This window comes from Pseudochaenichthys georgianus, chromosome 17 (assembly GCF_902827115.2).
Source record: "Pseudochaenichthys georgianus chromosome 17, fPseGeo1.2, whole genome shotgun sequence".
Lineage (NCBI taxonomy): Eukaryota > Metazoa > Chordata > Actinopteri > Perciformes > Channichthyidae > Pseudochaenichthys > Pseudochaenichthys georgianus.
In genome coordinates, this window is record NC_047519.1 from 41981968 (window position 1) to 41996631 (window position 14664).

The 14664-nt window shown below is 40.6% G+C and overlaps 1 protein-coding gene across 4 annotated transcripts in view; it reads right to left on the reverse strand.

Moving 5' to 3' along the window:
- Window positions 1-14664, reverse strand: part of ranbp9 (RAN binding protein 9) — a 31171-nt gene that overhangs the window by 14873 nt on the left and 1634 nt on the right. For 2 of the 4 annotated variants that reach the window (XM_034103884.2, XM_034103882.2), the window contains exons 2-6: window positions 9309-9420; window positions 8582-8634; window positions 6118-6285; window positions 4184-4206; window positions 1459-1643 (exon numbers count right to left, since the gene is read on the reverse strand). In XM_034103884.2, coding sequence (XP_033959775.1) covers window positions 1459-1643; window positions 4184-4206; window positions 6118-6285; window positions 8582-8634; window positions 9309-9420 — 541 coding nt within the window. Of the gene's footprint in view, window positions 1-1458; window positions 1647-4183; window positions 4207-6117; window positions 6286-8581; window positions 8635-9308; window positions 9421-14664 lie in introns of all 4 variants that reach the window. The other 2 variants (XM_034103883.2, XM_034103881.2) reach the window with 1 other exon arrangement.

A 14664-nucleotide genomic window follows, 5' to 3' on the forward strand; every position in this document is an offset into this window, starting at 1 on the left:
AAATCCACTATAGGTTTGCTGTAGTAGTCGGTTAAAATGGGTTTTAAAATAGAAATAAAACTCATTTTGTTACAGTTTTCATAACGTTACTGTTGGCGTCACGTTACAAGACCTCCTACTAAACAGAGTGGTGCAGGAATGAGTCGGCATGTTAGCCCTTCCTGTTCCCTCGGGTGGAGGTCACTGATTTCTGAACGTGTTTTTGGTTCTAAATGTTATGGCAATCATGATATTAAAGCTTAATGCAGTGTAACACTAATGAAATGTAACTTTGAACTAAGTAGTGTCCTTTCAAGTGTTTTAAATCCTTATGTCTGAGAACATGTGGTCTGTGTTCACGAGGGGAAGATGAAGGGTTTTATGAGACTACAGGAAAGGAAGACGTTTGTTTTCGATCTTTTTCATATGGGTGTTTAAAGTTGTATCCCCTAGATCTAGTCTCTAGTCATTCTGCTTAAAGTGCACCAGATTGAAGCATTTTGCTTTAAAATGTTCAAACATTTCTTCCCGGTATGCCTGAGAGGCAGATATGCTTGTTTTTCTCAACAAGAATGTAATCATTTTTTTTTACCCTGCCCCTCAAAGAATCGGAATCGAGAACCGTTAAGAACCGGAATCGAAAAGTAGAATCGGAATCGTGGAAATTCAAACGATACCCAACCCTAGTCATGACGCTTGCAAGTGTTAAAAGAAAATATCATAAAAGACTTTATATCGATAGTGTTTCTTTGCCTAACTCATCATTTTCTCTAGACAGCAGCTGATTTTAAGGTCACACCTTATCGTCCGCTACAGTTTGTTACATTGTTTTATTTTTCAGAAGGTTCGGTTTGCGTTCAGGACAAAACTCATGCGGACTATAAACTTTAAACACAAGTCATGTGCTCGGAAATGCTGCTCAACCATTGGTCAGACATTAAGGGGGTAAAAACGCAAACCCCGGCCATTTCTAGCGGAGCCTCCGCCACGGAGCATCGGCAGGTTACTTTCACGTTGCTGTGAATCTGGAGAGCAACAGACTCTAGCAGACGGCGCATATGATTATATAATCGGACGACGTGCAATAAAAAACATTATAACACACAACGAGATGTTCAGCAGTCAGGAGGAGGCTTCCCCGACGACAGGTGGCTCTTGACGGAGAATTTTTACTTCACTGTTCAACACTTCATTCGGCTTCACTCTTTCGCTAACGATTTTGAAGACATCCACGTTCTTGTGACTCGTAAATACTACGCTTCCCGTGTTTTGGTGCGGACTGCGTTCGAACCGCTCCAGAGTTCACTAGCAAGCGGTCCGAGACCACCTCTTCTAGGTTGTTCAGTTCACTTCAGAGGCCGCAGACCGATCCAAACAAACCAGGGTTCGATGCGACCCGAGTTGCTACGACATTTACCTGAAATGAGGTCTAAAAGTGTTTCGGGTTACACCACAATAATTAACTTTAAGTCATCTTACTTCTGGATCATGGACTGCCACTCGCCCTCTCGCTCTCCGATGGGGAAGCGGTCGATCTGCGCCTGGATTTTCGTCCTCCATTCGCGCATGTAGTCCTCGATGTCGAACACAAAGGGGTGCTGCCCGAAGTTTGCGTCCACCACCTCCCCTGGAGTCTGGAGACCCACGGTCGGGTACAAGTTCGGCTGCAGCAGAGACAAATGAGAGAGGACAGGGTTAAGCCATCTGGAAAACACCTCCATTGGACTCCATTGTTTACATAGTAACACCACTGTGGATCACTCGCGCTTCTATTGGCTAGCGCTCAAACACATTGTACTTTTGATTTTAACTGCCCAAGAAGAACCTTCTACAACTGTAAAGGTAAATAATCGCAAAATAAATAGAATGTCTAGAATCTGGCTGTTCTTTTTTTTAGATTTACTTGAGAAATCCCATCCTGCTTTTTATTTTCCGTCTCCTTTTGTGTATTCTATAGGTTTGTGTGCATGTAAACATCACTGACATCACTATGTAACACTCACTCTTCTATTGGCTAACGCTCCAACGCATTGTACGTGATGCTAAGGGGAAGGACATCTCTAAGCGGTTGACCAATCACAACAGAGCCGGCCAGCTAACCAATCAGAGACGACCGGGCTCTGGTTTCAGAAATAAGAGCGTTTTGAACATTAAAGCATGGAGACTCTTTAAAGTAGAGACACTACATAGATATACACCTGAACATCAGCAGGAGAGGACTCTTTAAAGTAGAGACACTACATACTGATATACACCTGAACATCAGCAGGAGAGGACTCTTTAAAGTAGAGACACTACATACTGATATACACCTGAACATCAGCAGGAGAGGACTCTTTAAAGTAGAGACACTACATACTGATATACACCTGAACATCAGCAGGAGAGGACTCTTTAAAGTAGAGACACTACATACTGATATACACCTGAACGTCAGCAGGAGAGGACTCTTTAAAGTAGAGACACTACATACTGATATACACCTGAACGTCAGCAGGAGAGGACTCTTTAAAGTAGAGACACTCCATACTGATATACACCTGCACATCAGCAGGAGAGGACTCTTTAAAGTAGAGACACTACATACTGATATACACCTGAACATCAGCAGGAGAGGACTCTTTAAAGTAGAGACACTACATACTGATATACACCTGAACATCAGCAGGAGAGGACTCTTTAAAGTAGAGACACTACATACTGATATACACCTGAACATCAGCAGGAGAGGACTCTTTAAAGTAGAGACACTACACACTGATATACACCTGAACATCAGCAGGAGAGGACTCTTTAAAGTAGAGACACTACACACTGATATACACCTGAACATCAGCAGGAGAGGACTCTTTAAAGTAGAGACACTACATACTGATATACACCTGAACATCAGCAGGAGAGGACTCTTTAAAGTAGAGACACTACACACTGATATACACCTGAACATCAGCAGGAGAGGACTCTTTAAAGTAGAGACACTACATACTGATATACACCTGAACATCAGCAGGAGAGGACTCTTTAAAGTAGAGACACTACATATTAAAAAATGTAACAAACATGTCACAACAGCTGTACTGCTGTGGATTGGGGCAGCAGTTAAGCTTATTTGAGCCACAAAGATACAATAAAAAATAAATACAGTTGTAAAAGTACAAAAGTTGTGTGTGTCTCTAGAGTCGCCTTTGTCCCGGTTCAATAACCAGAAAGGTCAGCTGTGTGGCGGTGACGCACTTCTCTGCAGAAGCATGAATGTCTGGCCCGCTGCCAACACTGTTTTCTGCTCAATGGATTATTGTTGTGGATAAGACTCTTATTTTCTGCTTCTTCCCAGACTCGTTTTAATTTGCAAGACGAGAGGAGGAAAATAAACTTTACAAAACAAGCGTCTCCTCTCACATCTCGACGCCGTTAATGCATGCATGAATCCCATTAGAATGAATTTCCTTTTGGCGTGGGAGTGTTTCTCATAATGAAGCATGGGAGCCGATGACAAGCCACAACAGCACAAAGCAACACAAGTTGTGTCCTGTTGCAACACAAAACATCATATTAAATATATAGGCTTTCATTACTTCAGTTAATAATATGTAAAATAATTGGACTTTTATGGCCAGCATCTTAAGAAGATTAAAGCACATTTTAAACCGTTTTCCTTTTTTTCTGGACCTAAAATCCCTTGTTTAAAATCGCTTGTTTAGTTGACAATGATAAATCCTAAGCACTCCAAAGAGGGTGTTATGACAAATACTGAAGCTTAATAAATAAAAAAAAAACACAAACGTTTCTTTCATGCAAAGATTTAAGGGAATTTGTTTAAAAAAAGAAAGAAATTGAAATGAAAATCCGGAAAAACTCTTGCTCGTGTTCGACTGGGTATAGCTAAAGATACCGACACTACAGTGTCTTCGTGAAGCAGAAAGGAAACCGGTCGTAATACATGAACATAGCTTTTACACTACTCAATAAAGCGCTCCAGGTGTGTGAAATGTGTCCAGGCTCGTTTCTCCCCTTCGTAAGAACATCAACTACCTGAATAATCAGCATGTAAAGCCCAGACACGTTCCAGCCTGCTTTCCACACAGTGTAAACATTCGGACTGCAGTGGACACTCTGCGGAGACTCACACACTTGATTTCTATAAATAGCCTCATGTCCTGATTAATTATGGAAACTTAAGGAGAGGAGATAATGTGGTACTTACTGGTAGGTCTGTGAAGGCAATGCCTGCAGAGGAAGAGAGAGAGAGAGAGTCAGCATGAAGGACACACACACACACACACACCGTCACACACACACACCGTCACAGACACACACTGTCACAGACACACACAGCAGGAGGCCTCAGTGTGTTTACTTGTCATCTTTCTGCATTAATCTGACCGCTTCAACACCATGTTAACAAGACAGGTCTATTTCCATTCGTCACATGTAGTCTTCCGTCTTTGCAGTCATCATGAAATGCTGCCTGGAGGTGTGAGTGTGTTGGATTGACATCGTTCAGTGTTCGTTATCACACCGTATCTACAAGCTAAGGGCAGACGGTGAGCGGCGATATTAAAGAGTAAAAGAGCATCTAACTGGACCACATATGAGTGTTTACGTGCTGTTTAATGTGCTGCAGCTGAGTAGCCAATCAACTGGTCACAAATGGAACAAGAAGAAAACTGAATGCATTGCTGCACATGTAAAGGATCTTTTAAAAACACAATTTGCTTATGTTTTGTTCCTTTGCTTGTTTCCTAACCAATATTTCCCTAAGGTGATTATCCCTTCGTGCAATACAAATGGAGCTTGCCTGGGAACAGTGCTTTTTCTGTTGGTACCTCAGTTCACCTGTTGAGCCCTGAGCCTGCCTCGAAAATGACATTCCAGAACAAATGACCATATCTTCTAAAAGGGGTACATTAATAATCTTTTTTCTCAAAGCGATGATAAACCTGTGAGTTGGATGTAGAAAAATCAGAATCATAATAGATTTTTTTTATTTTAAAGTAAATTCAGATTGAACACAGTAATGTAAATGATAGTGTCCGTCCAAAAAAAGAAACATTACTTAAAGTGAAAACCAGCCTTGAATGATGGGATGGTAGACTAAAAGCGTTACGAATCTAAACTATAACATATAATAAGTACCCTGTATCAAGATTGATGCAAAACAAGTGACATTTGACCTTTTTAGAGATATTTAGCAACAAAAAAAACACTTCTGGGGCCATTTTCAATATCTCTGGCCCCCATTGGTCGATTTTGATAATTGACACCTCTATTTGAACCAGCCAATAGAATCGAGGGGAGGTTCCTAAAATCCAACTAAACATTACCCATTGGTGAATGAGATGCGCAGCCAGCATGCCCAAAACGGGAAGCTGTCATCCACTCTGGTAGCTCTCATAGCAGCTAATATGAAATCTCCGTTTTTGACATGGATGGATTATCAGAAATCATTTCAACGTGACGGACACATTGGATTAACCTTCAGCAGCGTTGCATCGTTGTAACGCCATTGAACACGACTTTTGATCAGAACACAGCAAGGGTAAGACTTATTGTCCGATGTGGTCCCGTAAAGCTACTTTTGTTGTTGTTGTTTGTTGTCATTTCGCCGCCAGTTCTGATCGCTCAGTGATGATGCCTGTAGAATCTCAGCTTGCTATTCGATATCATGTTTGTGCGGATCCGATATGAGGGGATTTCAACTCGAGTTCTGTGCTAAGTCGAGGTTCATTTTAGACGCTTCTTGTGAGACTTGTGTTTTGTTTCTGTAAAATAATTTCATATCGTCAGTTAGCTGAGTTTCTTCCCGTTAAGTGGGTATGACACATGAATAGGTTGTTAAATGTTGAGAAGCCCTGAGACACAGTTTCGTGAAAAAATAAGCACAATGTCTTCAAGAAACAGAATGGTAAATAAAATGTAAAAAGGTCACAAAAAGGTAACTAATATAGAAAGTTAGTCTGGAGACCTGATACTAGCCTACAGTCACTTTAGTAGTATCTCCCAGGTGATGATCGTTAGCTTTCGTGAGATTAGAAAGAGACGTTAGCAGGAAAGCTAATTTGTTGCGTATGTTAACAAACATCACATTATTACTGTAGTGGAACAGAAGTTGCTGCACTTTGTTTCCGTGCTCCTTACCTAGGCTGTGTCCGTTCTTTGTGTAGAAGCAGGTGTTGTTGATGAGGTTTACGCAGCAGCCAATCACGTCGCCCGTTGTAAACGTGGGTCCGTAGGGCTGCCCGGTGCCGGACGAGCAGAAGGAGTGACCGTCGTCTCCGTGGTAACCGTACGAGTGCTTGTCCCAACCTGAGGGAGGAGAATTTTTTTAAGAATAAGAGCGCGGAGCAAGCAGGGGCGAAATATGCAACAAATCGTCCAATCTGAGAGTGAATTTAAAACTAAAACAGACGCATAACAAATAAATCAGAGAAAAGGTGTCGACAACTCCCGACATTTGGGACCAATAAGACGGACTCAATTATCTGGAAGAACATCTGTGTTCTCATTAAAGTTACTCAAGCTCGACATAATCTTGGCTTTGAAAAACATTTGAGTTGATGGGGCTCATTCTCTGGAGCTTCCACAAACAATCAACTTAATTATTACATTCAAATTATGTACATTATTCAAGTTTACATTCACTTTGTAGAATAACACGGGAGAATGAGCGGAAGCGCTCTCTGTTCCTCTCTCCCTCTCTCTCTCTCTCCCCCTCTCTCTCTCCCCCTTGACAGCCTGTCAGTATCTCAAGCAGCTCACTGATCCAGTAACCCGACAGTGAAGAATAAATATATTTATAATATCTAGTTTAGCTAGTTCCAGAGGTAGATAAAACAGCTAAGTGTGTTAGGTCTAACTCTTGGTGTGTTTCGCTCCGCTTACCGGTCCGGCGGGCGGAGCTGCAGGATTTCTGCTTCACACACTATACCACTATTTTACTGTCTTTTTCGGACACCTTAAAATAATTGCCAGACCGGTGAAGCCATTCTGGCAAGCTTGTTTTGCCGCACACAGAGAAAAGTGTCATGTATTTTACGTCATGCGATCGGCATGTTTAGAGAGCACCGATCGATCGGTAGAGAGTGAGTATCGGCCGATCTCGATCAGTGACCGATCGAGATCGGAGCATCCCTAACACCAACCAATATAACTGAAATGTAAGACTTTTTAAGACCTCTTTGAATAGAATTGAAGACCTAGAAAGCAAGAAAGTATGAAGGAAAACTGCTATGAAAGCAGAAATAAATCCCATAATTACTTACAAAGTAAATGTATTCATGTTCAACATAAGAACGATGACTGAACATAACAGCTGTGTGTGTGTGTGTGTGTGTGTGTGTGTGTGTGTGTGTGTGTGTGTGTGTGTCAAGAGCTATATTCAGAGCTCTGCTGCCTTGGCTACAATCTTTCATCATTGCTGTTGTAGGATTGGTATTTAGCGTCCACAGCACCTCCGCTTTGAGGGTTGACGTACTGTTTGGATCTGTGGGACCCATTTTCAGTGTTTACTAAAAGAAAATGTATGCAATTAATTATTTTAACCTGCTTTATTTGGGGGGTGGACCTCACATGCTCTAGGGGGGTCTGGGGGCATGCAGCCCCGGGAAGGTTTATTTTTAAATGTTGAAGTTAAAAGCATCAATCTGGTGCACTGTGAGCACAACATGAATGTATCGATACAGCTCTCAACACTATGTCACCAAGTTAGCATTCTTTCTTTTTATTTATGCATATTTTACTAATCACTCCCCTTTTTAAACTGTTTCTTACTGTCCTATAACACACATTGGAATGATTTCTTGCTTTATTTTTTTACAACTACATTAAATAGATAAAGGTGTGCTCTCACTAGCTCTCCCGCTCGCTCACAGAGGCTGTGTGCTCCTCCGTGGCGATGACGGCTTGCATTAAAAAAAAAAAAAAACATATTTGTAAAGTGAGGGGACACAAACGGGATTTTGAAAAGTGCAGGGGGGGCATGTCCCCAGTGAAAATTACGCCATGCGTATGTGTGTGTGCGTCAAGTGCAATATATATATATACAAGTTGAAACACACAGAGAAAACCTCTGCCCCTCATGTGTTGTACAGGCTGGCATGATGGGCTGTTCAGTGGGGCTGATGTGTTGTGTAGATTCTGCCAGAAGGAAAGGTCAAACTCCTTATGAAGCGGTGAGCTGCCGCTCCACATTGCTTTTCTTCCAGACTGCAACGCTGGTCCCGCAAATCAAGCAAGAACGGGATTTGTCGATATTCATTGTGGGGGTGGGCGGAGGATGGGTGTTAGAGTTGTAGATAGAGTTCGCTATGATTGATGTTTCGTTTATGCATAGGGTAGATTATTTTTGTATTGTAAATGTTACCTTTTGGATTTGCTTGGCGAGCTACTGGTAGCTCGCGATCGACGTGTTGGAGACCCCTGCTCTAAATGAAATGTAAGACCTTTCTTATGTTTTTGATCATATTTAAGACTTTTTAAGGCCTTGAATTCTGATTATCAAATGTAAGACTTTTTAAGACCCCGCGGGAACCCTGTGGTAGAAACAGACATTTATCTCACCACACCCAAAGAGAGAAAGCAAGCACACAAAGTGTCGTCTTACCTGGGAGTCTGTTCATGTTTACACCCTGAGCGGACAGGCCGATGCCCATGTACCTGTGGAGAGAGATTTAAGAGTTTATTTAGACACGTCAAGAGATTTAAGAGCAAGACCCGCCTACTGACCTGCCATTAATTATGCCTTGCTGATAAACATCAACAGATTGCATAAGTGTGTCAGTCATCTAAGAGTTTATCAAGTCAAGGACCGCCCCCACCGAAGAGCCAAAGCCCCTTTGTTTGTGAGACAGGGCACAATTAATCAAAATGATATCCGCAGCGAATATTCGGCCCGTGCGGGGGGGGGATATGAAATTGAAAAGGATATCACATTGTGTTTGTTACTTTCGTTGCAGTTGTATATGTCTTAAGTGTGCTTTTATTTTGAAGGAGAGGTAGCGCTGTTGACAGGAAGTTGTTGTTGTTGCTTTGGAAACAACGTGACGGAGAAAAGTAATATCTACATATAAAGACGGAGAAAGTAAACAATAACGTTTATGGTTAAGTGTTAGCACCCCCCGAAGAGGCACACGCTCTTACGTTGATATTGGAGATTTCAATAAATTCAATTTGAAAAAGAAACGGAGGAAAAAAACCGAATAACGAAATTGAAACTCGAATAATACTCCAACGAACGAATATTCTGATATTCAGGTCCAGCCCTAACACACAGGTTAATATATAGTCAATGAGGAGTTGTGAAAGTGTTTTTCTGTGTTCAGAGTCCTCACCCATCTCGTCCTTTGCTGATGATCTTGACCTCGAAGTAGTAGACCCCGCAGGCGGCAGGGATGGGGTGTGTGGCCCGCACTGACGCTGCATCTTTAGGGGTCTTTCCGTGACCTTCAGGGTAAAAACACAGAGCGGGTATTACAAACAGACCGTGCTATAATCAAAGGATGGACATGAGTGCGAAGACAGAAGCTTTTCCAATGCTACTTAGCCTTTGTGTTGTCCTTGGGTTGGATTTTAAAATATGTTTGTCAGGATAACAGTTTATTTCATCTCATAGCCAAAAAAAACATGGACGGTTTCAAACTAGTTTCTACGCAAAGAACACTCATTACTTTCATTGATTTGTGTGTGTTTTGTTTAAATGTATAGCATCTGGTGCCATTAAATAATGCAAGAGGCCCCATTATGCTTTATGAGGGTCTTCCCTTTCCTTTAGTGCAGTGGTTCTCAACTGGTGGGTCGCGACCCAAAAGTGGGCCGCGGACCCATTTCTAGTGGTGAGTGAAAAAATAATAATTTGGAATTCTTTTTTTGGGGGAAAAGTCAAACTTTTATTTTGAAGGCCCGATGTTCCAACGCTGTGCATGCAGTCGGCGTTGGACAGGAAGTACCGGAGACCATAAACGGTTTTGAAAACTTCTGTCACGTAGTGATCATCCTCTCCGTAAAATATCTTTGCTGAAGTTTTTTCAAGTCTTCTGGCCAATCAGAATCAAGATTGTTGCCGGAAGTCCCCACGGAGAATAACTTTGCAGTAGAACTATTCTTTATACATCCATGGGTACAACTTCAGATAAAAATGAGCACATAATGAAATATGAGGTCTGATGATTGACAGGTCACAGAGCAATGGGGGCTATAATGGAGGACCACAGATGGAAATTAGTTATTAGCTATAATCTGGCATATTGCATCTCTTCTCTTTGCTGAGATTAATGTTTTTGTATGCATGGTCCTTCTATAAATAAAATATCTCCCCTTACCCACAATTTAAAGTAAGTCACACAGACTATCTCCTCTTTACTCTTCTCGTAGCAAGATGTCAGAACAAAGTGAAAAACAAACCATGGCATAACATTAATATGTCGGGTAGTAATGGATTTATTTTCTTCTCAGTGTACCAGAATGCATAGTTTATGTTAGTATTTCTAAAAATATCCTGGGAGAGAATCCCCCAGACCCCCTGCTGGGGTTGGATTTTCAGCATGTGTGCCTTTTTATATAGTTCAGCTTTGATTCCATCATCTCATTAAACCTTTTTAAAAAGCATTCTTTAGTTCTGTGAAGGAATATAAGGGATGTATGCACTGTACTTCACTTGTATTAATATTGTATGCTGAAAAGCGTATATATATATATATATTACAGCAAGTTTTTTTGTTGAATAGATTTGATTGCTTCAAAATGTTGGGTCGCGATGTATTGACCAAGTACAAAGTGGGCCCGAGGCCTGACCAGTTGAGAACCACTGCTTTAGTGCATGTAAATGGTCTGCAGAGGCTAAAATCCCTGTGTTCCCTCCAGAGGAAGTTTCTCTCCCACTTTCTTAACATTAAAAACACGTCACAGTCGAGGAACAAAACACGAATATGAGCCCATCAATTAGCAGAATATGTCCTCTTTCAAATAGTTTCAAAACAGGATCCTAAATAAAGTAAATATTATTTGACATGTATAGCTGTAATAACTAGGGTCAAAATGATTCACACTGTTTGCTCTGTAAAAATAGCTTTATATTTGTGCATACGAGGTATTTTGATAATTAAATGTAAGTGCAACGTGTGGCAATTAGTTGGTGACACAAACATCTGGCATGAGGACAACACAAACATCCGACATGAGGACAACCCAAACATCCGACAAGAGGACAACACAAACATCTGACATGAGGACAACACAAACATCTGACATGAGGACAACACAAACATCTGACATGAGGACAACACAAACATCTGACATGAGGACAACCCAAACATCTGACATGAGGATAACCCAAACATCTGACATGAGGACAACACAAACATCTGACATGAGGACAACACAAACATCTGACATGAGGACAACCCAAACATCTGACATGAGGACAACACAAACATCTGACATGAGGACAACACAAACATCTGACAAGAGGACAACACAAACATCCGGCATGAGGACAACACAAACAGTTGACATGAGGACAACACAAACATCCGACATGAGGACAACACAAACAGTTGACATGAGGACAACACAAACATCCGACATGAGGACAACACAAACAGTTGACATGAGGACAACACAAACATCCGACATGAGGACAACACAAACATCCGACATGAGGACAACACAAACATCTGACAAGAGGACAACACAAACATCTGACATGAGGACAACACAAACAGTTGACAAGAGGACAACACAAACATCTGACATGAGGACAACACAAACATCTGACATGAGGACAACACAAACATCCGACATGAGGACAACACAAACATCTGACATGAGGACAACACAAATATCTGACATGAGGACAACACAAACATCCGGAATGAGGACAACACAAACATCCGGAATGAGGACAACACAAACATCCGGAATGAGGACAACACAAACATCTGACATGAGGACAACACAAACATCTGACATGAGGACAACACAAATATCTGACATGAGGACAACACAAACATCCGGAATGAGGACAACACAAACATCCGGAATGAGGACAACACAAACATCCGGAATGAGGACAACACAAACATCTGACATGAGGACAACACAAACATCTGACATGAGGACAACACAAAGGTTAAGCAGATTGATTAATTGATTGATTAATTGATTGATTGATTGATTGATTGATTGATTGATTGATTGATTGATTAGGCCTTTCATTATCCATTTAGATTCAAAGCACAGGGCAGGACTGCATGTCCTTGGATTAAAATCAGATGCGGCTTCTGCAGAGACTATACACAAAGAAAGTTTGACAACCTCATTTTCTTTTTAATGACTGATTTTAAATGCCATTTTCTTCATGTCTTTCGTTTTTTGGTAAAGCACTTTGAATTGCCTTATGTTGAAAAGTGCTATATAAATAAACTTGCCTTGCATTGCCTAATTGCTGTGCAAACAAAAACCGGCCTCAAGGGAAATGTCCCAATACCTTCCCAGGTACATTTCTACTGGCAGTATTTTGTAGAATTGCAATTCCACAGATTAGGAATTTGAGTGCAATATAAATAAGGGACTTTTGATGTTAAAGAATAGTAAAAATGGGCTTTATACGATGAATATCTGTGAAGGATTATAACATTGAATACTTTTGAATCTGGACGTGGGTTTTAAAAGCAGTTCATCCCATTACCCTGTTGAAGCTAAAGTTTGCTCAACAGCTACAGAGCTGTCAACAGATTTATGAGCAGTCAATACCAGAAGTATTTACACTGCAAGACGCTACTTGGCAGCTGCTTAAAGTTGTTATAACATGTGCCTGGTTATTAATACTCTATTAAACGTCATGATTATACTACAAACTGAAATGTACCACTAATGTAATATCTTATTTAATACAAACTGCACACACTAATTGTTGTAGACATGTTGTTAAATACGATGCCAACAATACAGATGAAACTACTAAAAATGTTTGAACAACAACAATTTGATTAAGTTATTTCAAAATGTGGATAACTAAGTCGCTGCCATTGATACAATGATGATAGCATGATTATACTAAGAAATACTGACTACTCCTAGTGTACCACTAATGTAATATCTTACTAGACGTGTAGTAAACAAGCTTTCTTTACTATGGAAAAAGTGGATTGGGAGAAACAGAACCCTGAAAGGATAACAACAAGCAACTGCATTATTTTACTGATTTGTTTAAGTAGAATTAAGGTCATGACTTTCGTATATATAAATATTTTGTTTTTTTAATAGAACCCTCTTTAATAGAACCCTCTTTAATAGTCACACATGCACACAGTGAAATATGTTCTCTGCTTTTAACCCATCCTAGTACCAGGAATCGAGCACTAGGAGCAGCTAGTGTACAGCGCCCAGGGAGCAATGGGAGTGGGGGGGAAGGGGTGTCCGGTGGGGGCACCACGGCAGGGAAGGAGGTGAACTGGGACCTCTCCAAGTAGCAGTCCACACTCCATATTTAGGTCTGGTCGGGGACTTGAACCGGCGACCCTACAGCTCCCAGTCCAAGCCCCTGCCGGATAATACGATGACTACAAGACAGGCCTGAAGATGAATCTACAGAAAAATGCTTTGACAACAACAATAATCTTAATCACATTTGGAATAAAAAAACAAAAGAAAATCATAGTCAGATATGTTCCTCCCATTGTCCCTTCAGAGGACGTCTCAATTCAATCTGGCTACTGTGAGTTTTGTGAATGAATGTTTGGGAATACCCAGAACACTTTCAAATATGAACTGATGTTGATCAACTAAAATATAAAAGCTAAAACCTATTCTACATGTGTTTAGTGAAGGTGTTTGATATATTAATACAGTGTGTAGCTGAGGGAAAACACAAGCAGTACAATAACACACAAAGAACTAATATTCAAAACGTATATCGCAGCTTTGTAATTGTTAGTGTCACTGCCATTTCATGTAATTAAGATTAATCAAAAAATGAGAACTCATAATCCACTAAGAAAGGAAAGTCTTAATATAAATGATATGTCCGATAAACAGTTCAAAACATGATGATATTCAACTTCCAAAGAAAGCAAGAATTCATCACTTTTGAGAAGCTAGCACAAGGAAATGATTGTTATTGTTGGTTACCAAAAGACTTAAATGATAAAACTACTTATTGGTTTTCATTAAAAATATCCAATACAAATATTATCTTGAGTATTAGATAACAAGCTGTTAGCTAATTCCTTAATAATGTATGTCACAGTGATTTGAATCCTGCTGTTCCTCATGCATTAAAATCGGTGTATTATAAGATTATTTGTACTAAAAATAAATCAGGTGTATTTTTTGTTTATTTAAGTAAAATGACTCAGATGTCCTTCCAACGAATGCCTAACAGTTTGCAGGGTTTGAAGGCTAACGTTACACAACACCTGTGTACTTGCTATTAAATACATCTGCTGTATAGAGGCAGAACATTCTAGTCGTCAAGAAGGAAGAGTGTGCGTAGTGGGCCTGGTCAGACCCAGAACAGTAGAACACACCCAGGAAGCACAGATTTGTATTAACTCTATCCTTTTCTTGTAGGCCTGCAACAAAAATCCTCTTGATAGCTTTGCTAATCAGCCCGGATGTCACTCGATATTAAAACCTCAGCAGCAAACGACTATCTTTGCCTGTCATGTCATCTATAACCACTTCACTGGT